We start from the raw sequence: 25,767 nt of genomic DNA on the forward strand, positions 1-25,767 counted from the left end.
ATTCCAATGGGCAGGGGAGACTGCGGGAACTATGGGATAGCTACGGGATAGTTACCCACAGTGCAATGCTCCGGAAATTGACGCTAGCCTCGGTACATGGACGCACACCGCCGAATTAATGTGCTTAGTGTGGCCGCATGCACTCGACTTTATACAATCTGTTTTACAAAACCGGTTTATGTAAAATCGGAATAATCCCGTAGTGTAGACATACCCAAAGTTGGTTTAAAATAATTGACAGACCTTGCTGTATTTTAAAGATCATCTTACCCTCTTCCAAAAATGTTGAGAGAATGTGCTTATAGTATATGTCCATAGTTATATATAATATAAAAGGCACTGTGGGGTTTCATATTTAGTGTCTTTAAATGCTTCCATTCTGTTTAATCAATTAACTAGTAAAACGATGGCATGGTTGAGAGTTTGGGTCTTTAATTTAATTGCACTTCCCTGTAAATTTGCCCTGAAAATAAAACGAGATTGTTTCTAACTGTCTTATACTCAGTAAAAAATAAAATTCTGCCATTTGATCTTAGCCAAAGGTTGTGGTGATAAGAGGACCAGAATGTAAACCTGTTTTGAGTTGTTATAGCTCTGCAGGGTTATCAGGAGTTAAACCATAGTAAAAACTTATCAATAAAATAGATTTGACTCTAAGTACACACAGATAACCAATATCTCCTAACTGAACCAGTCACTTCTTAGAATATGAAATATCATCTTTATGTGTATGTACACACACACACACACACACAGATGTTTGTTAGATTGAGTGCTTGTTAAATTCGTAGTTAGCTGCGATTATAAAGTGCGAACACTGGTTAGAGATCAGCCCCCTCTAATATCCAAGCTGTCACAAACTTGTCATAAAAATCTCAGAATGAGGGTCACAAAAACCAATAAAGTAGGATGATTGAAATGATGAGGGTTTTTTAGCCTCTGTAAAACTCTAATGCATCATTTTTGTATTATTGCTCATTATTATGTAATCATAGAGCCTAGAATCCCTCGTCATGGACTAGGATCCCATTGTGTTAGGTGCTGTACAAACACAGAACAAAAAGACTGCACCCTCACTGAAGATCTTACAATCTAAACAGGGCTTTTTATAGGGGGTGCTGAGATACATTGAACCAAACTGTAAACTCTGTGTATCATGGAAACCACTTCAATCACTAGCACCTCTAGTTCCAGCACCTGTTAATCTAAATATAAGAAAAGATGATGGTGGATGAGGAATAAAAGGAAACAGTGAGACAGTATTGGTCCTCATGATAGGCAGGGGTGTCAGTTCATCAGTGGCTTAACTGTTGTCAAGTTTTGCATAGCATCATGAGTGTTTTGAAGGGGATAATGAAGCTTTGCAGATGTTTACAGGGAGCTCCTCCCATGTGTGAGGGTCAGCATGGGGAAAAAGCCCAAAGATGCTTGTTTGAGAATTTAGCAAGTGGGCTACAGTCTGGCATCATAGGCTCATCTGAGGTAGGAGTTGACATCTTGATAGTAAATGAGAGATGGTAGGTAGGATGGGGATTGGCGGTGAAGGGCCTTGAAAGAGAAGTTTAGTAGCTTGTATTTGATGTTATAGAGAAGGGGGAGCCAATGGGGGAGATGCAAAGAGAGGGGTGACATGGTCAAATCAACAGACTAGAAAAAAGATCCATTCTGAATGGACGTGCCGGGTCCAGGTTGTGCCATCCTTTTCTCTGGCTTTGACAAATGCAGTAATCAAAATGTGAGATGATGAGTTCTGGATGAGAGTTTTAGCTATGTGGGTGGATAGGAAAGGCAGTATCTCAGCCCTGGCTTACACCTAAAACGTAGGTCAACCTTGCTGTGTTGCTCAGAGGTGTGAAAAATTCACCCCCCTGAGAGATGTAGTTAAGCTGACCTATGCTTGATGTAGAGACTGCTAGGTCAATGGAAGAATTCTCTGTTCTTGGTCCCCCTCTCTTCTCCCTCTACACCTTATCTCCCTTTGCACCTTATGCAACCACAATGGAAGAATTCTTCCATTGACCTAGCTACTGCCTCTTGAGGAGGTGGCTACCACAGTGACAGAAAAACCCCTTCCATTGCTGTAATAAGCGTACTTTGCAGTACTACACTGTGTAGCTCTGTTTTAGCCATATTTAATTTGAGTTGATGGCTAGATGTCAATAAGGCATGTCAGACAGGCTGAGATTTTAGTTATGGCACATGAAGATAGTTCTGGAGTAGTGAGGTAGATCCGTGAGTTGTCAGCATGTAGTTGGTAATTGAATTTGTGTTTGCATAAGGTGCAAAGGGAGATAAGGTGTAGAGGGAGAAGAGAAGGGGACCAGTAACTGAGGCCTGTAGAACTCCCCCCAAAAAGTTGGAGGACTGTCTTCCACAAGACTCACTGATGGAGCAGTAAGAGACATAGGAGAACCATGAGATAACAAACTTGTGTAATTTACTATCTTCTCTCCTCCCTTACTCGTTTTACGTATTTCTGCTGTTCAGTCTCTTCTCACTGTGTTTTAGTGGCTGTGATGATCAACTGCTTCCTCAAAATTTAAATTGTGACTGAATCTGTAAGATTTTAGGACTAAAAATGTCAACTACTCAACTTGAGTTTTTTCCAAGTTCAGTTATCCCACTTCAGATCTTAAACCCTTTTTAACAACGAGTGTGGGGAAATATATATTACACACGCTGTAAGCAAAAGACGTGAAATCCTGGCCCTATTGATGTCAGTGAGGGTTTTGCCAGTGACGTTAGTGGGAGCAGGCTTTAACCTAAGGATTTTTTGACAAAATCCTTGGGATTAAAAGGCACTGCATTAAGACCGACTCAACAAGAATAATGCCCATTTTGAGAAATTGCATGTATATTTTTATACTGTACTTTTATTTTTTGATTTTTTTGTTACCTCTGAAGCTAAGGCAACAACAGTTTAAATTTTACAGCTGTACAACCCTACAGACGTAAGTTTGGGCACTATTTCTCTGCAGTTGTGAGAGATACAGAAGGGAAATCTGTTTGAACCATCTTTAATAAAAAGAAGTAGAGTTCAGTGCATTGAAATATGTCTGAATCCTGTTCTCTGCCTGCCTGAAATCCAAAGCAGACTGGGAAAATCAAAGTCTTTGACAGTACTTTCATTCGTTTATAAGCCTGGATTGTTCATGAATATGGTGGAGATAGAATTATTTTTCACTTTCACATTTTGAAGGTAATAGATTAACAAACACATGAGGAAAAGTTAGGAAAAATAGTGGATGTTGATCTATATGTGCTTACATTAAGAGGTACAATTAATTATTATTTATTTATTTTAGTGCAAACATGTTTTTGATAGCAGTAATGGAGAATTGGAAGACTGATTATTTCACATATTAAAACGGATTGTTTACCAGTAGAGGTAAGAACAAAGTTTTTTTTTCTTCTAATAGTTTATTGACCCTCTTTTGTCACCTGACATCCATGCAATTCCTACTACAGACAGTGAGAATTAAAGGTGTAAATGAAAGCAGAATTTTGGCCCTTAGCATAGCATAGAATAGAATGATTGTAACTGACATCTGACTCAGTAATTGTAGTTTAATGTAAGGATTTCCATTCTTAATGCTTAATTTTATTGGATTTCAAAATGATCTTCAGATTTTACGTATGTAAAAGAACTAGTCACACTACAGTAGAACTTAAAGAGTTTTGAACTCCAGAGTTGTGAACTGACTGGTCAACCACACACCTGATTTGGAACCAGAAGTATGCAATAAGTCAGCAACAGTCAAAAACCAAATGCAGTACAGTACTGTGTTAAATGTAAACTGTTAAAAAAAGAAAAAGGAAAGTTTTTAATAAAAAAAAAAGATATGAGAAGGTAAGGAAACTGTTTTTGTGCTTGTTTCATTTAAATTAAGATGGTTAAAAGCAGAATTTTTCTTCTGCATAGTAAGGTTTCAAAGCTGTATTAAGTCAATGTTCAATTGTAAACTTTGGAAAGAACAACCATAACGTTTTGTTCAGAGTTATGAATATTTCAGAGTTATGAACAACCTCCATTCCTGATATCTTCGTAACTCTGAGGTTCTACTGTACTTTGTATTAGCTACTGTACTTTTACTAAAACCTTGCATTAGTTCTGGTCTTTGCATTATGATACACTTCGCTTTCATTATGAGGTCTGCTGTAGTGTATGTTTGACATTTATATAACTGCATTGACGCCTGTTGTGTGCAATGTGGTGTAGCTTGGGATATTAGAGAGACACATTGGATGAGGTTGTGATGGGTTGGATCACAGAGACCCCCCTGAGGACTGCCATCTGATGTGCTGAGACTACCTCTGAGCCAGTTTTCCCTGCCAGCTTGAAACTACAGTACCCTGTCTTGTTGAGCCAGACATGCTAGCCTGCTGCAAACACTGACCCAGGTCTCAACCATGTCCCCCAAGAACTGCAGACTTAACTGAAGACAGCTTAATAAGTGCTCCTGTCTCTAGCACCCAGACACCCAGCTCCCAATAGGATCCAAACCCCAAATAAATCCATTTTACTCTGTATAGAGCTCATACAGGGTAAACTCATAGATTGTCTGCCTTCTATAACACTGATAGAGAGAGATGCACAGCTGTTTGCTCCCCCAGGAATTAATTACTTACTCTGGGTTAATTAATAAGCAAAAAGTGATTTTATTAAGTATAAAAAGTAGGATTTAAGTGGTTCCAAGTAATAACAGACAGTACAAAGTAAGTTACCAAGCAAAATAAAACAAAAAGACACAAGTCTAAGCCTAATACAGTAAGAAACTGGTTACAGATGAAACCTCACCCTCAGAGATGTTCCAATAAGTTTCTTTCACACACTAGACTCCTTTCTAGTCTGGGCCCAATCCTTTCCCTGGTACAGTTCTCGTTCCAGCTCAGGTGGTAACTAGGGGATTTCTCATGACTGTGCACCCCCTTTGTTCTGTTCCACCCCCTTATATATCTTTGGCACAAGACAGGAATCTTTATCTCTTTGGGTCCCCACCCTTCCTTCTAAATGGAAAAGCACCAGGTTTAAGATGGATTCCAATACCAGGTGACATGGTCACATGTCCTGTGAGACCCCCAAGCCTTCATTCTTCCTGGCCTGACTCACAGGAAGGCTTGCAAGTAAACAGAGCCATCTACAGTCAATTGTCCTAGTTGATGGGAGCCATGAAGATTCTAAACCACCATTAATGACCCACACTTTGCATAACTACAATAGGACCTCGGAGTTATATTTTATATTCCAAATTTCATATACAAGAATGATACATTCATACAAGTAGGATGAACACACTCCGCAGATTATAAGCTTTGTAATGATACCTTACAAGAGACCTTTTGCATGAAGCATATTCCAGTTACATTATATTCACACTCATTAGCATGTTTTCATAAAATCATATGGAGTGCAATGTCATAGAGGTAATATATCTTTTATTGGACCAGCTTCTTTTGGTGGTAGAAGCAAGCTTTTGGGCCACACAGGTGTGAAGAAGAGCTCTGTGTGGCTCGAAACATTGTCTCTCTCCAGCAGAAGTTGGCCCAATAAAAGATATATTACCTCACCCACCTTGTCTCTTGACTCCTGTTACTCATGCATAGCTGGTTTTCCACAAAGCAATTTACTATTTCTTAGGCAGGAGATGAGTGTTGAGTTAAAGAAACACCTCTTTCTGGATGCTAATCACCTGTCTTAAGACCCAATATGGACTAGCCTTATCTGATTATTTTCATATTACTGCTACTTGTTGAATTTTCTTAATTAAGAGGCAATATTTTGCTGCTGTTGAAAGCGGTGGAAATTTAGCTATTGATTTCAGTGTTATCACGTTTTGGCCATGTGCAAAGAAACACTTTTAAAGTTGTTTTATTCTTTTTACTCAGCGTTTTTGGTGCTACAACATATGTAACAAACAGAAATCATAGATATGAACAAACATTGTTGGAGAAGAAACTCAACCCTACACAATCTGTAACTGATTTGTAACTTTTAAAACTGTACAGTAGGAAGAATGTTGAAATTCAAGACACTGTTCTTGCTTGCACTGACATGATTTAAACTGAAGTGGAACATAGTGATTCAGTCTGTTTTTAAAACTGATAACCATCATAAAAAGTGAATTAAGCAAAGGAATGTCAAAATATTGTTCTATGTGGTTAGGATTAAATGGGGTCTTAGCAATATTCTTCATTTTATTTTTGTGGCTGAAAATGGATGTGAAGACTTCTTATAAAAGAAATATAAAATCATTTTTTAAAAGGGCTAGATAGTGGTTTTGCCAGAAGCCCTGTGTATGGGATGGCATGAAAGTGCACTGGACCTTGGAGCAGTGCAGGGAAAGCATGGTGCCTTGAGAAGCAAGACTCCCTTCCCTCACATTGCTTCGGGGGTAGTAATTTGCTACTGGCCAACACCTATATTTAAATTACTAACCCCCCATCCCACATGCTGGCTCAGCTGCACTAACCAAGTATGTTTTGGAGTGGAGATGTGGAGCTGAATCAAGGAGTGGCAGTAGGAACTGCTGGCATGCAACATCTGCTTACCCCTATTGCACTCAAATTCAAAGAGAGGTAGTGTTGAAGCTTATACGCAGCCCATGCCACATACTGGTCCTGAAAAGAAAAAAAGTGTCTTTTCGCCTCTGACTACAAAAAAATGTTTTTTTCTCTGTTTGTTTCCAGTAACTAAGGTGCAGACAACAATTTTGGCTTATGCGTCTACATAAAAATGAGTGAAGTACAGGCTATGGTAGAATTCTCCGTGGAGCTCCACAAATTCTACAATGTGGATTTGTTTCAAAGAGGGTAGGTACTGCATTCTTCCAAAATGAAGAGGAAATTGTACTGTAGTGGACGACTGTTTAAGTTCTGTTAGTATACTTATTCTTTTAAGGTATGTGGCTATATTAGCATTGTAAACAAAGTTCAATAGATATGTCTGTCTTTGCCATAGTGACATTTCATGTTTTATTACTAGTTTTGTATGGTGACTTGAAAATTAAGTGTTTACTGCTTATTAGAAAGATAGTTGGGGAAGGGCAGCTACTTTCTTGGGGTTTACATAAAGGTTCAAAAATCTTAGGCATAGAACTTCAGCTAATATCAAATACTTATAGTCTGATTGGAGAGGGGTGAAAGGACTACAGATTCTAAATGTGAATTAAGCTCTTGTCCAGGCCCTTGCCCTCTCCCACCTTAACTACTGTAATCTCACTGGTTTAAACTAATGCAGCCTTGTCTTCTCAAGTCCATTTAAAATGTTACTGCCAAAATCATCTTCCTAGCTTATTGTGGCAATGACATATCCTACGTGAGCTCCTCCACTGGGTCGCCTGTTTATCTAGTCTTTCATCTCATTGCATCGTGCCTCAACACAGACATCTCTCTTGCCGGCTTGTCCATTTCTTCCATTAGCACCTGCATGGGTTCTTCTACTCCATCAGGCCCTGAGAAAATCACAGATTGGTTTAAAAAAAATTACAGCAGTGTCATGGGTAAATGTTCCAATTTCACAGGATATGCATAGCCCCCAGGCCCTTTACCTACCCAGCAGGAGGTGGAAGGCCTTCTCCCTCCCCAGCGGGGAGGTGGAAGTGGGTATTCTGCTTCTGCCTGCCTGCTTAGGCTGCAGCTGCTCGTTGGAGGTTAGTGGGCCAGTCCTATTCCAGGAAGAGTGGGCGAATAGGGAGATTTCTCACCCCATGGTGCTGGCTGGTCCAACCCAGCCTGACCCGGGGTAGGGATTAAAGCCCAGTTTGCTCTGAGCTCAGCTCCAGCCCAGATGACTGCTGCTGCTTCCTGTCCAGCCAGTAGGGAGAAGGGGGTGGTGCTGACCACGCAGTGACTAGGAGTCCCAGCCCAGCGAGCCCCACAGCAGACCCCTCTGGCCTAGGGGAGACACCACAGTGCAGGCTGGCAAGTAGCTGCTGAGACTGGGATCCATCACCTCCCTGATCATTGTGTGTGTCTAAGTTTCATGAGTGCTTTTAAAAAGTGTGTGTGTGTGTGTGTGTGTGTGTGTGTGTAAAATACAGCTTTTTTTATTTAATATATTAAAACGTTCTTGTAGGAACCATTACAAAATATCCAGTATCCTGTGGGTGCTCCATTTCAGGTGTGTGTGCGCCCTGTGCTTTAATCAGAGATTTTTGGTAGCGATGCCTATTTGGTCCATGCATGTTGCCAACACATTCTGCTGCCCCATGCCAAGGCTATTTGGAGCTGCGCAGGTGAACTGCTCTCAGTTCCTTTTCAATTGCCTTTGTCCTGAGATGGAGTCTGCAACATGCATCTGTTCTCCTTTTAGAATTTAGATAGTTTATAATTACTTACCTCTTAGTGTTTCGGTTGTTTTTTCTGTTTTCCTCTAAAAATAAAATCTTTTTATTCTTAGATGTAGTTAGATAGTAGTTTAGAACTGCCCTTTTTTGGGGTTCTCTCTTTTGTTGTTTTTTCTCAGGAATGCCAGGTTCTCAGTACTCCTAATGCCCCACAAGATCTCAGTCATCAGAAACCACTAGAGACGTAGGCTGTACTGTCAGTGAATATTCTGTAGTACTGAAGTCCTCATCAACATCTTCCTCTAAAGAGAAGGAGGGAGGTGTAAATCTCCAAGAAGATCTTGGTCACCAACACACAACAGGGCTACAGAGACCTCAGGTCCCAAGGCGAGTTCAGTGTAGGCTATGAGTGATGCAGGTACTGCAAAAGCAAAGAAGAGAACTCAGTCTAAGACCGACTTTTGGTATCTGGATCCTGACTGGCAGAGACGTGGGTGTCCCGGAACAGCACTCGCTACCGACATCAAGGAAGTCAACTGTACCAAAGACCATTAGACCCCATATAATACTGAGGGAGTCAGAGCCGATGCACTTACAGGCCAAGTGCTCAGTGCTTGCTACATCAGTACCGAAGCCATCCTCCATAGGCTCTGTCCCGGACCAGTCTTTGTTACAGTCGGTACCACGAGAGTTTAGGTACCCTAAACACTAGATAATCTCTTCAGAGCCAGAGTCCACCATATTAACGAGTTTTGGGGGTTTGTCAGCGTCAAGACCATCTCAATCACTGATCACTGTATCACATAGGGAACCAGGCTTGCCCTAATCTACTTTGCAAATTGAACAGCTCCCCTCCCTGACCCCCGGAGAATGTGTAAGCAGACTCTCCAGATTCTCGGGTCGTGGTGTAGAACACCTCCCTCCTACATTGATGTTTTACAAGAGAATAGACCTCAAATGACACCCTCCTGGCAGAAACACAGATGGATGCCTCCATCTATGCCTTTTGGCCTCCCTCAGTGGCCTTGCTGGAATCTGTGGGTGTTCTAACGCCAGCAATTCGTGATGAGGTCTTCACATCATTGGAGGAAACAGAGAAGAAGGCATTATCTTCAACCTTCTTTGTCACCACCCATGCCAGAGGAAGAGACCTGTGAGGAGAAAGATGCAAGGGCAGATAAGGAGGTGACACCTCTTACAAATATTTCCTCTTCTTCACCTGATGTGTCATGCCTCCACCACCTTCTATGGCAGATGACTTCAGACAGTTTCAGGAAATGATAAAGCAAATTGCTGACACACTTCAGATTCCCTTGGTGGATGTTCAGGAGTCCCACCACACACTTCGTCATGGATGAGAATTGCTATTCCAGTGAATGAAGCTCTTTTGGAGCCCACTAAGGCAGTTTGGGAAACTCTGGCTACAATACTGTCTACCTGCAAGAGAGTGGATGAAAAGTATTAGGTTCCTGCCAGGCAATCGGCGTTTCTATTCTCTCACTTAGCTCTGAACTTCCTAGCGGTAGAGGCTGTTAATGAAAGGGGCAGGCAACATAGCTCTAAGTCCACCCCATACAGCAAGGACTATAAGAAGCTCTATTTTATTTTATTTTATTTTATTGCCTCAAATCCTACATTTCAGCCACATTTGAGTTCAGAATAATAAACCCTCAGGTGCTCATGGCCAAATATGACTACGTAAATTACAACAGATTTAGTTTCTTTATTGAACATCCGCCATAGAAACACTGTGATCAGTTTAAAGCCACTGTTCAGGAGGGATAACCTCTAGCAAAAACATTGCTCCACGCCTCCCTAGATGCGGCAGATGCAGCACAGTCTATATCCACTTCGGTGGTCATGAGAAGAACGTCGTGGCTGCAGATGTTGGGACTTCTGAGAGAGGTTCAAAGTACCATTTGAAGATCTCCCCTTTGACGGTTGCAAGTCCATTGTGTACCCAATTGATTTCTGTTTACATAAAGGACTCGAGTCACACTGAGATCCCTTTGAATCTATGTTCCTGTAAATAGGAGAAGATTTTATAGATTTCAGATGGCATAAAGAGCATGCCCAGCCCTGTATTCAACCTACCGTACGCTCTCTGAACCCCTGGCCAAGAGACCAAGGTACTCAACAACATCCTTCCAGCCATCCAGGTCCTTCAGGCAACAATTACGATGGCTTGGTTGAGTGTCTCTAACCATCCAGTTAATGGGACTTTATAGCTGCAACATTCTAACCCCCCCTCCTCATTTTGGATGCTGCTTCATCCCCTTTTTAAGGATGCATGGGAGCGTATAACCTCAGACAAATGGGTTTTGGAAGCCATAACCTCTGGTTACACTATACATTTCAAGGCTCTCTCTCCTACCCATCCCTGTCTTTCTTCAGGGACTCCTCTCACAGTCAGTTACTAGAACAAGAAGTGACCTCACTGTTAAGTTTAGGAGCAACACAGAAGAAGGGGATTCTTCTCAAGCTACTTCCTGATACCCATAAAGAAGGGGGAATGGAGACCAGTTTTAGAACTCAGGCTGCTAAACAGACACATAAACTTAAAACAGCAAAAATTCAGGATGATGACCCTGGCAGCAATAATTCTATCATTACAGCTAGGAGATTGGGTCACAAGTCTTAACCTACAAGATGCATATTTTCATTTTGCTATACACACAGGAGGTTTCTTTGTTTCCAAATCAACAACGAACACTGCTAATACAGCGTGCTTTCTTTTGGACTATGTTTTGTACCAAGGATGTGCTCGAAGATTCCAGCAGTAATTGCTGGCCACCTGTCGTTTGGGCATAATCATTTTCCCGTGTCTAGATGATTAGCTGATAAAGAGCGGATCTTGTTGGGAGGTTTGGAGTCAGTAGAGACCATGTGTTCTCTGTTTCGCAGCCTGGGCCTTCAAATCAACCTCAGAAAGTCCATTTTGACTCCACTAAAGTGTCTAGATTTCATAGAAGCTTTCTTGGATGCTTTGACGGTCACAACATAGCTACCATCCAGCAGATTTCTCACACTAGTGAACCACATCTCCAGGATTCAGGGAAAGTTACAGTAAAAGATTGCCTTCAACTGCTGGGACATATTTGCATGTGTCTTTATAGTGCATCATGCCTGGGACCTCACAAAGTGCAGGGCAAATGGTATCCACAAGAGCAGCTTCTCTACATAAACCTTTTGGAATTGAGAGCATTCAAAAATGCTTAACTACACTTTCTACCTCTAATCAGATTGAAGTCAGTAAAGATAATGACAAACAACATGTCATGCATGTATTATCAACCATCGAGGAGCATGTTCCCCACCAATCTGTGGTGAAGTGATAAAACTCGAATTGGTGCATAATCAGCCACATACTCATCCCAGCTTCTTACCCGCAGGTATTCAAACCGCCATGGCAGATCACTTCAACACACGTTTCTCTCTAAATTACAAATGGGAACTAAACTCCAGAGTTAAATGATATTCTCAGTGTGGGGGTTCCTGGAGGTTGATCTGTTTGTCATGGCAGCAAATGCAAAATGCATCACTTACTGCTCCAGAGGGAGTCTCGATCCCCTGTGTCTAGGAAATGCATTTCTCATCACACGTAGGGAAGTCCTTTCATCCACGGATCTACTAACAGAGTTACTATTGATGATTCTCAGTAAGATTGGACCAGAGTCATACTAATTGCATCAAGATGGTCAAGATAAGTCTGGTATCCCTTTCTCATCAGACTCACCTCTTCTTCATGGAAGCTTCCAATCAGTCCTTACCTACTGACTTAAGATACAGGTGTAATGATGCGGCCTCTGGTGGGACACTACTGAGAGTATCAATTCAGGACAAATTGCTTTGAGCAGGGCAGTCACAGCCCAAGGCTGGGTGTCCTTTATTACTTAAGGCACACCAAACCAGCCAGACAGAGAGGACTTTGGTCTCACCCCACTGGATAACCAGAAGTCATACAAGCAATTCCCTTTAACATTCCAGTTTCCCAGTATCACAACCAGCAGCCACTTCTTATGGGGACGAATGGTTATGAAAACCAATACCCCAGTAAAAGAAAAAAGGTTCTCCCGATCCCAAAGGACCAAGCCCCAGACCCAGGTCAATATACAAATCAGATCTTACCCACAAATCACGCTGTTGCCAATCCTTTAGAATCTAAAATCTAAAGGTTTATTCATAAAAAGAAAGAAATACAGATGAGAGCTAAAATTGGTTAAATGGAATCAGTTATATACAGTAATGGCAAAGTTCTTGGTTCAGGTGTAGCAGTGATGGAATAAACTGCAGGTTCAAATCAAGTCTCTGGAGTACATCCACAGCTTGGATGGGTCATTCAGTCCTTTGTTCAGAGCTTCAGTTTGTAGCAAAATCCCTCCAGAGGTAAGAAGCAGGGTTGAAGACAAAATGGAGGGGTTTCCAGGACCTTTTATATTCTTTCTCTTGTGAGCGGAAACCCTTTTGATCTCAGCAACAAGATGGAGTTTGTAACCACTTGGGCAAGTCACATGTTCATGCATGACTCAGTTTGCAGGTGGCAGCCACTGCTCACATGCTACCTTGAACATCCCAGGAAGACTTCTCATACGTGGATTGGAGTCTCCCATGGTCCACTGTAAGTTAAGTGTTTCTTGATTGGGCACTTAATCTGCAAATTCCTTTCTCAAGAAGCTGACCAAATGCTTCGCTAATGCTACTTAGCATCAAACACATTGAGATACAAAGTACATAGCCAATATTCATAACTTCAACTCCAAAAATGATACACACATACAGATAGCATAATCATAACAAGCAAATCATAACCTTTTTATAGACACCTCACACAACAATCTTTGTACAACATTTGCTGCAAATATATGACACTGATTGCAACAATGATCTATATGGTCACAGTTTATGTCAATAATGTCACAGCAGGTCAAACTCTTTACCCCAATTTACAGATTCTGTGGCTCCAAGCATGGTTCCTCGATGGTTCTCAGGGATAGAGAGATCTTGTTCCTCATTTGTACAATGTTTTATTAAATAATAGAAAACCATATACAAGAAATATGTATCTCCAGAAATGATACCATCTTGGGTGTAACAGTCATCAGATTTCACCAACTTGCTCTCCCTTCCTACAGTACTGTATTACCTGTTTGTAACTGAAGACATCAAGTCTTTCTGTGAATTCTATTAGGGTTCATTTAGCGGCAATAACAGCCTTTCACATACCTATAGTTGTGGTTTTTGTTTTTTTCTCTTTTATCATCCAGCTATGGCAAGATTCCTGCAAGGTTTGACAATTATCTACTGCTCAGAAGCCTTACTCTTAGCTGGGATCAGGACCTAGTCCTTAATGGCCTTATAAAGCATCCATTTGAACTACTAGCTTAAATGTTCCTTATTAGATTTATCTTTGAAGACAGCCTTTCTGTTAGCGATCACTTCCACCCAAAGGGTAGGAGAACTGGGGGCTTTAATGGCAGACCTCCTATTTATGGTGTTCTTCAGAAAGTAAGTGTTGCTATGGGTCTATCCAAGATTCTTACCTAAAGTGTCTGCAGAATTCCACGTTAATAAAACAATTCATCTCTGGTTTTCTTCCCAAAACCGCAGCAGACTAGTCAAGAAGCCATATTCCATATTCTAGAATTCAAGAAGGCATTTGCCGTCTACCTAGACAGGACTAAACTATTTAGAAAATCTCCTAGACTATTTGTGTCCATTGCGGACGGAAACAAGGGTTTTGTAGTTTTGAAACAGAGGTTTTAAAAGTGGATCTCCTGTCGTATTGAGACTTGATATGAGAGAGAGCACATGTCCAACCCCCTTTAAGAGTGATAGCACATTCTGTAAGAGCACTGTCTACATCAATAGCCTTACTTAAGTAGACTCCAACAGTAGACAGATGTAGAGTAGCAACTTGGTCCTCTGTTCATACCTTTCTAATCATTGTGCCTTCGTGCCTGCAGCAAGATCAGATGTGGCTGTGGGCAACACAACTCTCTCTTCAGTATTGGACTCTGCTGCAAACCTCCCATTTCCTTAGGGGGATACTGCTTGGCAGTCACCTTAAGTGGAGCACCCACAGGAACACTGCTGAAGAAAGGAGGAGATGTTATTCACCTTGCGCAGTAACTGCAGTTGTTCGAGATGTGTGCCCCTGGGGTGCTGTGCTACCTGCCCTCTTTTCGTTCTGCTTCAGAGTTGCCCTTACGAAACTTGTGGTGGAAAAGGAACTGAGGGTGGTTTGCCTGTGGATATGTGGGGTATATGCATGGGCTGAATGGGCACTGCTATCAAAAATTTCTGATCAAAGGTGAACAGCACAAATGCCCCTGAAGTGAAGGACCCATGAGAAGACACATCTTAAAGAACTCCTGTTTATTGCACAAGGTGAGTAACATGTCCATTCTTTCCCTAAGAAGAAAGTTTTCATCCAGTATAGTCCTTGTGATTTATTTTTGAACTAACTATCCAGCTGATTGCCTAGCATTATGATATAATGGTCCTTCGTACATTTACTAACAAACTGAGGGCTTGTCTACACAGGGACACTCAGAAAAGTTAATCTGAATTAACTAAAAGTGTGAATTTAAAGTGCATTAATTAAGCGGCATTTAATCCCTGTGTGGACACTCTCATTCTGGATTAAACTGGCCTTAATTCTGTTCCTCTACCTCTGCCAGATTCCCACAACTCTAGCCTAGAGGGTAATAAAATTTGATTGGAGTTCTGTTGGTTTCTTTCTTGGGCTTGACAAGAACCAACAGAACTCCATTGGCCATCACCTTCAGTCCTCAGCTAAAACCTCTCCAACGCATTATCAGTGATCTACAGCCAATCCTGGACAATGATCCCTCACTTTCACAAGCCTTGGGAGGCAGGCCAGTCCTTGCCCACAGACAACCCGCCAACCTTAAGCATATTCTCACCAGCAACCACACACTGCACCATAGTAACTCTAACTCAGGAACCAATCCATGCAACAAACCTTGATGCCAACTCTGCCCACATACTTACACCAGCGACACCATCACAGGACCTAACCAGATCAGCCACAAAAGCACCGGTTCATTCACTTGCACGTCCACCAATGTAATATATGCCATCATGTGCCAGCAATGCCCCTCTACTATGTACATCGGCCAAACTAGACAATCCCTACGTAAAAGGATAAATGGACACAAGTCAGATATTAGGAATGGCAATATACAGAAACCTGTAGGAGAACACTTCAACCTCCCTGGACACACAGTAGCAGATTTAAAGGTAGCCATACTGCAACAAAAAAACTTCAGGACCAGACTCCAAAGGGAAACTGCTGAACTTCAGTTCATTTGCAAATTTGACACCATCATCTCAGGATTAAACACTGGCTAGCCAACTACAAAAGCAGTTTCTCCTCCCTTGGTGTAAACACCTCAACTGCTAGAAGAGGGCCTCATCCTTCCTGATTGATCTAACTTTGTTATCTCTAGACTGATTCTTGCCTGCATATTTATACCTGCCTCTGGAAATTTCCACCACATGCATCTGACCAAATGGGTATTCACCCACGAAAGCTTATGCTTCAATACTTCTGTTAGTCTATAAGGTGCCACAGGACTCTTTGTCGCTTTTTACAGATTGAGACTAACACGGCTACCCCTCTGATCATACTACACGAACTGGTATCAATGTCAATAAATTCTAGAAAATGCTCTTTGATAGTCACCATTGCAGGGACATTTTCACTAGGTTCTGTTGTTGTTACAAAATGCACCATTAAAGTCATTTGTTCCATAAGGCTGATGTTAGGTGTGCAGTCTAGAATAACAGAGTAATATCTTGCTGACTTCAGATCTGCCACAATCTTCTGTTTGACTTTTGTTGCCAGTAAGTGTATGATCTCATTTTGAGTTGTTTTTCCAAGGTAATGGTGTGTGTACATTTCTTGGGTGGTGACTCTTCTCAGATGCTCCTGGAGTACAGCATAAAACTCAGCCATCAGCTCCACAATTTTAAGGAAGTTTCCATTGTTTGGCACATACAGCTGATCTGAAGTGCCACGCAGTGCTAGGTTTTGAGTAGCAAGCATTCTCACAATGGCAATGAGCCTTTTCAGAACATTTTGCCAGTAAAGAGACTCTGATGCAAACTTCTCTTGATGCTGATCATCTAGGGTGTCCTTTAACCTTAGTCTCATCTCAAGCTCTTTCCACCTATGGAATGCTCTCTGGTGATTTGCTGCCTTCTCATGGCATGCCAGATTTCTAGCCAGATTTTTCCTGTCCTTTGTTCCTGTAGAACCCCATGTGGCTGGAACATTAGACTGGAAGAGTTTGCAACAAAAACAGTATGCAGCATTCTGGGTTTTTTAGTACATAAGCCATGGCCCCTCCACTTTGTCACCATTGGGGATTTCACGCCAGTAATGTGTTGGATGGAAATTTCTATTTTCATTGTCTGGGGAACATGAAGTTTTTCACTTGCTGTAGCCCATGCAGTACAAGGAAGTTCCTCAGGCTACTGTTCAAGTGTGTCCACAGGTCCTGGATCATCTAGACTTAAGGAACTAAACTCAGCAGCAGCTGTTTCTTGCACCTCCACCACACTCTTCTCTGATCTACACTTTTCTTCAGGAACGTGCATGGTTACATCCATTTGAGATGGAGATATGGATGCTGCAGTAGCTGCCAGGTCACCTGCACTCTGACTAACTGGAAGATCAGTCATCTCCTTGCCACTCACATCCTCACTGGGGCCGGAAAGTTCACCATGAACATTTCTGTTTGTGCATCTCAGCAGAGCTCCTTCCTGCTTAGATAGAAAAGCGTCCTTTGCTTTCTTTCTTTTTCCAAATGCTGCCCCAGAGGGGCGTTTTCTTCTTTCACTCATGGCTGCTGTTCTGTGCCATCTATAGTGGCTCTCAAGACTCAATTGAAGGGGACAAATAAGCAGGCTGGTAGCAGGGCCTGAGTGAGGGAAGATATCAATGTCTTAAGGACCTAACTGGCTCCTGCTACTTCAGTGGACTGCCTGTTCTCATCAAGTGGGTTTAGGGAAGCAGCAGGAAACAGGAAGCTCCCTGAGAAGCTGGTGTTAATCAGTCCAGGCTCGTGGGGGTGCTAGAGAGGTACATAAGAGGCTTCCCCTCCTCTCTCTCCCTGCAACTCCTGCTGCTTTCAGTTATTCCCTCTCACCTTTTCTCCTGCCTACCTGTTGTGCCCTCCTTCCTCCAGCACAGCACTCCACCATCTTTGTGCATCTGGAGCAGAGAGAATACATATGCACTAGCAGCAGACCCAGTTTTCTACACTCTGGGTCCTAGTGCCCACCTCTCCCCCCACAGTCTGGCACCTGAGGCCTCAGTTCGCCTCATGGTAAGGCCAGCCCTGGGTAAGCTTTATGTTATAGTCCAATAGCTAAAGAAGAGAGCCTGAGGCTACCAAGATTTGGTGTGTCACATCTCATCCTGGCATTTTTAAGCAGGGTTGCCAAATGGAGGTATACTTAAAGTTTGCAGCATTCTGTTGGTCCACCAATAAGTAGCTGAGCTTATCCCAATAACTGACATGTAGTTGCCCTAACATCTGAGAAGAGTTAATGTGGGGTCATGATTTGGCTGAACTGATTTAAACGTTATAAGCCCTCACATGGACTGATATGCACAATGACTGAAGAGGAGCTTTTATTCTGCTTGTCTGTAAATCATTTTGTTTTTCATCGTACTTTTTATTGCTGAATTTTACGCAAGGTATTGTCTATTTTTGAAACACACTTTCATAAATAAACAGGATACAAAAATGTCAAGCTGCCCCAGATCTCACACACATTAAATTGTTACAGCCAATGAAAAATCTAGAGCTTCCCAAAATGTCATCTGTTTTGCAAGTTTTAACAATGTAATCAGTGTTAAGGGTATGTCCTTTCTGATTCTTTTAAAGATATTAGATCCAACACAGGATGCAAATGGATTCCCTCAAGATAGGAAAGCGAAAATTTAAATTAGAATTCTCTGAACTCTAAAGAGACAGAGGACAATGGGATGGGCGACAAAAACCTTTGCCTCAATATTAAAGTGGCACTGTTAGATTGATTTTTAAATCAAAATTTAGGTCTTGTACAATCTGACAAAAACCTAAAAGTAGCAGAACTGTGGGGGGTTTTGTTTCTCGTTTTTTTAATTCAAGTGAAAAATAGTTTATTATTTGAAGACGACCATCTTTGCAGGATTTCTTACTCTGTGCAAACACCGTCTAGAAGTCCCAAAGGTCAAAGGTTTGGAGCCGGCACACGTTAACAGATGGAACACTTCAAATTGAGCTGGGCAAAATTTTTCAGACAAATGCACTGAAAATGTCAGTTTTAGCCAATATAAAATTGTTCCTGAATTTGTCCCAATTAGTTTTTTCTGGGAAAAACTTTTTCCAGGCCAGTATACCATTTATGGGTATGTCTGCACTGTAATAAAAGACCCAGTGGCATGGCTAGGGTCAATTGACTTGGGTTCATGGGACTTAGGGTGTGGGGCTAAAAACTGCAGTGTAGATGTTTGGGCTTGGGCTGGAGCCTGGGCTCTGAGAGTTCACAAATGTGGAGGCTCCAGTCAGAGCTTTAATGTCTACACTGCAATTTTTAGCCTAAGCCCCACGAGCCTGAGTCAGCTGACATGCTGAGACTCCATGCTTTGAGTATTTCATTGTAGTGTAGACAGGTCCTGTGAGTCCTCATCTGTCAGTGTATCTGTCCCTCCCACTTTATAACATTTAGCTCAGTGATTGGGGCTCTTGCCTGGGATGAGAGAGAGACAGGTTTGATCGTTACTCTGGATCAACTCACATCTGCTCCCATCCCACGTGAGCACCCTGAACACCAGATTATCTGCTGTTTTGGGGTTGGTTACACTCAAGCTCTCCTGTTGAGCTGTTCCATTTTGCATAAATACTTAAAGATTCATTGGGCTAAAGAAAAAGAGAGAAACTGAGGCCAAAAGTGAGGGATAGCTCAGTGGTTTGAGCATTGGCCTGCTAAACCCAGGGTTGTGAGTTCAATTCTTGAGGGGTCCATTTAGGGATCTGGGGCAAAAATCTGTCTGGGGATTGGTCCTGCTTTGAGTAGGGGATTGGATTAGATGACCTCCTGAGGTCCCTTCCAACCCTGATATTCTATGATTAAGGCAGTAACCTGTGAGGTATGAGATGTGGATTCATATCTTCTCTCTGTCTAGCTCTAATTTCAACCTTGCTGTGTTAGTGGTACCAGCCAACTGGTAATCTCAGCAGTTGGTTCCTTTTTGCAACTAATAACTGAGGAGCTTTCTTGGGCTGCACCTTTCGGTAGCCATAACCAGGTAACTTTTTGGCTGGATTTCTTTCTTATTCCTAGGATAGTCCTCAGGTTTTTTCAACAGATTTATTTTACTATTAATTTATTTCTTCTGTCAGATTTTTTACATTTGTTAGGAGCAGCTTTTTTTGTCTCTCTTAGCATTACAATCTCTTCCCTGTTGTTTTATATCTCTTATTTGTATCTCTCTTTTTCCTTTACCCCATGAGAAGATACTAGTTTCCTACTTACAGTACCACAAAGAGATGGGATAGGATGCTTTCTTCATATAAAGGAAGGATGCCCTTGTATTCCTTTCCATCAGAATCTCTAGTAGAAAGGTTCCTGGCAAAGCAAAGGAGAGTCAGCATTTATTTTTCCTAATAGCTCCATACTAGCCAAGATGAAGATGGTTCTCAAGTTAGTTTCCAAATACCAAAGCCAAAAAAGTCCTCAAACAAAACAGGCATCATCCTGTGATGGTGGCTAACGGAGAGAAAATTACTTGTTTCTTTGACGATATTATAGTGGAACACCAGATCTGCTATAGTTAAGGTTAAGCGTCACTCTGTTTAAAGGTCAACTATTCTAAGTGCTCTAAAAATCTGCATTCTGACTCAGATTGCCTTGAAATTTGTGTCACATGGGAGTAGTGATAGTGCCAGTTTTCCAAATTTGAGTCATTTGAACAAAGCATTCCCGAGGTACCCTGCATTTTACAAAATCGCCTAGTTTTTCTGAAGGTTTTCTTTGTGCACATCTGGGGTTCCAACAATGGCTATGATCTTCCACAAACTGATCTCAGTTGCTTGGGATTTATGTCATCTAGTGCGCAGCTCCCATTGCCCTTTTGGGGAAGCAATGTTGAAAAAGTTACTCAGTTGGGGACTTCAGGTTGACATGTATCAAACTGTCACACCTAAGGCATTGAAGTGAGCGTGCTTTGTGTTGGGATCAGGAATAGAATGGTGAAACATACCCAGGGCCATCCTTATCCATATGCAAAGTACACAGCTGCATAGGGCACCGGGAAATTTGGGGCATCAAATTGCCCCAGATTTCCTGGTGCCCTACGCAGCTGCGTGCTGCTCCAGCAGCCAGCCCAATCCCACAGATGGCTGAGCCGCCCAGGAAAGCTGCCCCCGCCCCTGCTCCGCCTCTTCCCCATGGTCTCTGCTCCACCCCAGCCCTGCCCCACTCCACCCTTTCCCCAAAGCCCCCGCCCTTGCTCTGCCCCCGTGCCACCTCTTCCTGCTCCCACTCCACCTCTTCCCCTGAGCAGCGTCCCGAGGGACTGCAGCAGGGGTCAGGCGCTGTGCGCCCCGCACTCACCAGGGCACGGGAAGTGGAGCAACCCGGCTCCAGCTCATTCCGCGCCACCGGCTCCCAGCCATGCCGCTGGTGAGTGCTGGGGTGTGGTTCCTCCCCTTCCCCGAAGCCTTGGAGCCCGGGGAGCAGAGCAGAGTGGAGTGGGCTGGGGCCAGGTCACTCCACTTCCCAACGCCCTGTGAGTGTGGGGTCGGGCCTGTCCTGCACTCACCGGGTAGCAGGAAGTGGAGCAACCCGGTCCTAACCCACTCCACTCCGCCGGCTTGTGGTGGGGGGCAGTTCCTCTGCCCCCAAAGCCAGCCCCTCACCCCGTGGAGGCCTAGGGCCAGTCCTCCCACCCCACGTGGGGGCTGCGTAGGGCACCAAAATGTCTACAGATAGCCCTGAACATACCTGACATTGGTCGCAGAACAGCTCAGAGTGACATGCTGTAGCCATTGAACACCAGCTATACTCAAATGTGTCATCTGGAATCTGAGAATAGTTGTTGGCCATGTTGCTACTTTGTGTCTGTAGCAAGGGAGTTTTATACTTTTGGGGAATGTGGCTTGCAAAGTTCTTTTAAAAGGGGCTCTAACTATTTCTGAAAGATAAATAACACATTACACCTCCATTCTACATAGATATGTATGAATGGTTGTTGGGCATGTTGCTATGAAAGTGGGATAGAGGTTTTTCCCTGTTTGAAAACTCCCCTAGAGTAGCATAGTTAGTTGAAAAGACCCTCTAATATTATTTTGAACTATTGCTCTGTATACCATAATGCAGTGTATGGTGCCTTAATGGATATTTCCCATACGAAAGTTTCCAAATCAAATATGGATTGATTCACAGAGAATGAAATAGGTCTGCACTGTATTGAGATAGGGTGGAGTCTATGGAAGTCTATCTGACGTCACATACTTGGAATAACTCAGGGTGATAATCATTGAAACCTGGTCATACTCATTGACTAAGAATTTGAGTCCTGCTCTTGGTTGGCATTTGAGAATGACTGCTAGGCATAAATGTTATATTTTTTGGTTGGGCACAAGTAGTGCAGCTTTTTCAGCTATTGTTATTATATTTTGTGTGATGTCTTAACATGGGTCATGCAAAGTTTACTGAAGATAGTGATCCCTGGAAATCAGTTCATGCCCTGAATTCCTTGTGCAGTTTCTACCTCTCCCTCCCAGAATACTTAGGGTATGTATATACTAGAGCACAAAAGTGTAAATTCCTGCTTGAAAAGACATATTCGCGTTAGCTCTGATTGAGCTAGTGCGCTGAAAACTGCATGTAGCCACAGCAGCACAAACTTCAGGATGGGCTAGCTGCCCTTTGCCTTGGATCTTGGATGGGATTGTACTTGAGGTGGCTAGTAATTGGGTGGCTCTGGGAGCCATGCTGTAGTAATTGAACCTGTATTACAGCCATGCACTGTGCGTTTGAGCTCTACCCTTGGCAGCGGAGAATGTGTGTTAGACATATTTTGTGTTCTCTGACTGCAGGGGCTCCTCTTGGAATTTTTGCCCTGAGATAAAAATTTCTGTTTAAGAGTGATATTCTAAAGTGCTCTAAAATCCACATGCAGACTTGATTTTACTTTATTAGTCAAGAAATAAGCATAATTAAATAAAGGGATGATGAAAGCAGGTAAGTTAATATAATCATTCTGGGCAACTGGAACTGAGTGTTATCAAAGGAAAGCAAATCACAGGGACATTTGGTCAAGGGATTTTGCTAAGGTAAAACTTGGGATAAGGTGTAGCAAACTGGAGCAGCCTATTTGGCCTATGCTCAAACACTGAAGGCTTGGCTACACTTGCAAGTTAGAGCGCATTAAATCAGCCCTGGGTGCCCTAACTCCAGAAATGTCCACACTGGCAAGGCACATAGAGCGCCTGGACTCTGCAGCTGGAGCGCTCCTGGTAATCCACCTCCATGAGAAGCATAAAGCTTGCTGCGCCCTGGCTGAAATGTCCAGGTGTCAGTGCGGATGACGTCTTGCATTATTGCACTGTAACTGGCCTCCGGAAACGTCCCATAATCCCCTGAAGTCAAGTGGCCACTCTGGTCATTGTTTTGAACTCGGCTGCAGGCATGCAGATATCCCCTTTCAAAGTTCCGTTTCTGACAGCTGGCATACTTATCTGCTCCGAGACACAAAGCAAACCATTACTGTGAAATGCTGCTGCTGCCAAGGCAAGCGTTTTTGCATGTGTGTGTGAGAGAGAGAGAGATGGGGGGTGGAGGGCTGATGTCGGGGTTTCCCCCTGCTGCTGTTTAAACTTACAAGACAGCATGCTGACATACACTCTGCCCCCCAAAACACACGGTCTCTCCCCACACATGCACACAACACACTCCCTGTCACACTCCCTGTTCCTGTCACACGCTACCCTCCCCCCCCACCCCATTTGAAAAGCATGCTACAGCCATTTGCACACTGAGAAACCATCTTACCACAGGATCTTTCCCATCAATCTCCTTAACATGAGGAGTTGTTTGAGGAGCAAGAAAGAAAAACAGACGAGGAAGCAGTACCAACTAATATATCTTCCTCTTCGCTTTATGGGGCAGTGATGCTGCTGCTGCCTCCTTCCTATACAGATGACTTCAGAGAGTTTCAGGACGTCATGAAGAGAGGCAGTAAAGAAGCATAAGCTGTTTGACTTACTCCATACTGCTGCTTCAGGTCAAGTAACTCCACCAGTAAATGAAGCTTTTCTTGAACTGGCTAAAACAGTATGGCAAATCCCAGTGTCAGTACCCCTTAGCGTGTAAAAGGGCAGGCAAGAAATATTATGTGCCTGCAAAAAGGTCAGAATATTTATTTATTTACACATGCAACACTGAATTAATTGGTGGTGTATGCTGACAAGTACCATAACAACAACATTGTGAGTCCACCTTTCATGATAGAGACCAGAAATGTCTAGACTTAGTTGGCTTCACTGCTATATAGAGTGGTGAATTATCAAGTTCTCATTGCCAAATACAATTATATCCACTATAGTAAGTTCACACTTTTTATTGAACATCTGCTTCAGGAACAAAGAGAGCAATTCCAGACAATTATTACAGAGGATCAGCTTATTGCTAAGGCATCATTGCAAGCTTTGTTGGATGCAGAGGGTATTGCATCCCACCCAGTGGCAACAGAAACAGTGATGCGGCATACATCCTGTTTGCAATGTTCTGGAATCCCCAAAAGAATTGCAGAATATTGTCAAAGATCTCCTGTTTGATGGAACAAAGCAGTTCAATGACACGGAAGATGAATCTCTTCATTCTTTAAAAGATTCAAGGGCAATGCTTTGCTCACTCAGGATTTGCACTCCTGCAAATAAAAGAAAATACAGTATAAAATACAGTAGTTCAGGTAGTCTGGATATCTTGTCTTGTTCCATTTCCAACTTATCATAGATCATATGACCCACCTTGAAAGGGGCCTATATTTCAGAAAAAGTGACTTTCAGACTCTGCAATTACAGTAACACAATTTTCATCATCTTCCAACTGTCCACTGTGATACGTTGGTCAAGAGTTGTGAATCAGTCTGTAACCTCTGCCACCTTCCCTTCTACTAAATGGGAAATAATCATCAAGTGACTGTTTTTTCTAATGAGGTCCAATCCTTGGCCCTATCCTTTTTAACATGTTTTCAATTGCCTGGAGAAAATGTAAAATTATTGACAGAGTTTGCAGATGACACAAAGGAGGAGTGCTAAATTATGAATAGGACAGGTCACTGATACATAGAGATCCATAGTGCTTGATATGCTGGGTGCATCCAAACACTATGCATTTCAGCATGGCCAATGTAAGGTCAGACATCCAGGAACAAAGAACGTAGGCCATACTTATGTGATAATGGGCTCTTCAATCTAGCAGAGAAAGGTGTAACATGACCCAGTAGCTGGAAGTTGAAGCTAGACAAATTCAAACTGGAAATGAAGTGCAGATTTTTGTCAGTGGGGGTAATTGATCATTGGAACAGATTACGAAGAATTGTGGTGGGTTCTCCATCACTGGACATTTTAAAATCCAGATAGGATGTTTTTCTAAAATATATGCTCCTGTTAAACCAAAGCTATTGGATTTTGAAGCAGGAAATAATTCAAGGGCATAACGTAGACCAGATGAACATGTGTTCCCTTCTGGTCATATAATCTATGAATCTAAGAAAGAATGGTGACTTACCTGATAGTAATTATGGTTTTTCAAGATGTCATCAGTGTGAATCTCACAACCCATTCTCTGTCCCCTCTTTTCTGAGTCCTCAGCTACCACGGGTTTGAATTGTGAGGTAACTGAATGAGGGTCGTTGCTGGTCTTCCCTGTGTTCCCAAGCATGAGGAGTGTCGGAGAAAAACTCAGTTCTCGCTTTTCTGTTTGGGTGCAGCAGAGTCAGATACTTTATTCTGTTTAGCAGCTACAACAGGGAGAGAGTGCACTAGGACATAGGGTCTCCCCTTCCTAGACAGGTCTCTCAACAGGTAAACAATTACAGCAGCATTTATACTTTTGTTACAATAAAAGCATAGCAAGATGACCCATGCTATGGATGCATCTGTCATTTGTGACAATAATAAGCAACAGCTGCATTTTGTTTATACATAGGTCATCCTGATATCTTGTTTTTCTCACTTAAGAGACTCCAGTCTACGTTTCGTATTATCTACACAAGGTCGAAAAACAACTTCTCACACAGTTCTTTTCCACTCGCCTCATACAATCCTTGCTTCTACAAATCTCGTGTTATTAGGGTTACAGTTAGCCTAACTCTTGCTAACAAAGACTGTCATGCATTAAGATCCCCTACAAATCCCTGTCAGTTCTTTCTGTACTTCCACAGGAGTCATAGGGT

General features: G+C 42.5%; 1 protein-coding gene across 4 annotated transcripts in view; it reads left to right on the top strand.

Moving 5' to 3' along the window:
- FAM135A (family with sequence similarity 135 member A) overlaps positions 1 to 25,767 on the top strand; it is a 139,234-nt gene that overhangs the window by 25,436 nt on the left and 88,031 nt on the right. For all 4 annotated transcript variants that reach the window (XM_045009427.1, XM_045009426.1, XM_045009428.1 and 1 more), the window contains 2 exons: positions 3,306 to 3,388; positions 6,688 to 6,810. In XM_045009427.1, coding sequence (XP_044865362.1) covers positions 6,734 to 6,810 — 77 coding nt within the window. In that variant the 5' untranslated portion in view covers positions 3,306 to 3,388; positions 6,688 to 6,733. The remainder of the gene's footprint in view (positions 1 to 3,305; positions 3,389 to 6,687; positions 6,811 to 25,767) is intronic.

This window comes from Mauremys mutica, chromosome 3 (assembly GCF_020497125.1).
Source record: "Mauremys mutica isolate MM-2020 ecotype Southern chromosome 3, ASM2049712v1, whole genome shotgun sequence".
In the NCBI taxonomy this organism is placed as follows: Eukaryota; Metazoa; Chordata; order Testudines; family Geoemydidae; genus Mauremys; species Mauremys mutica.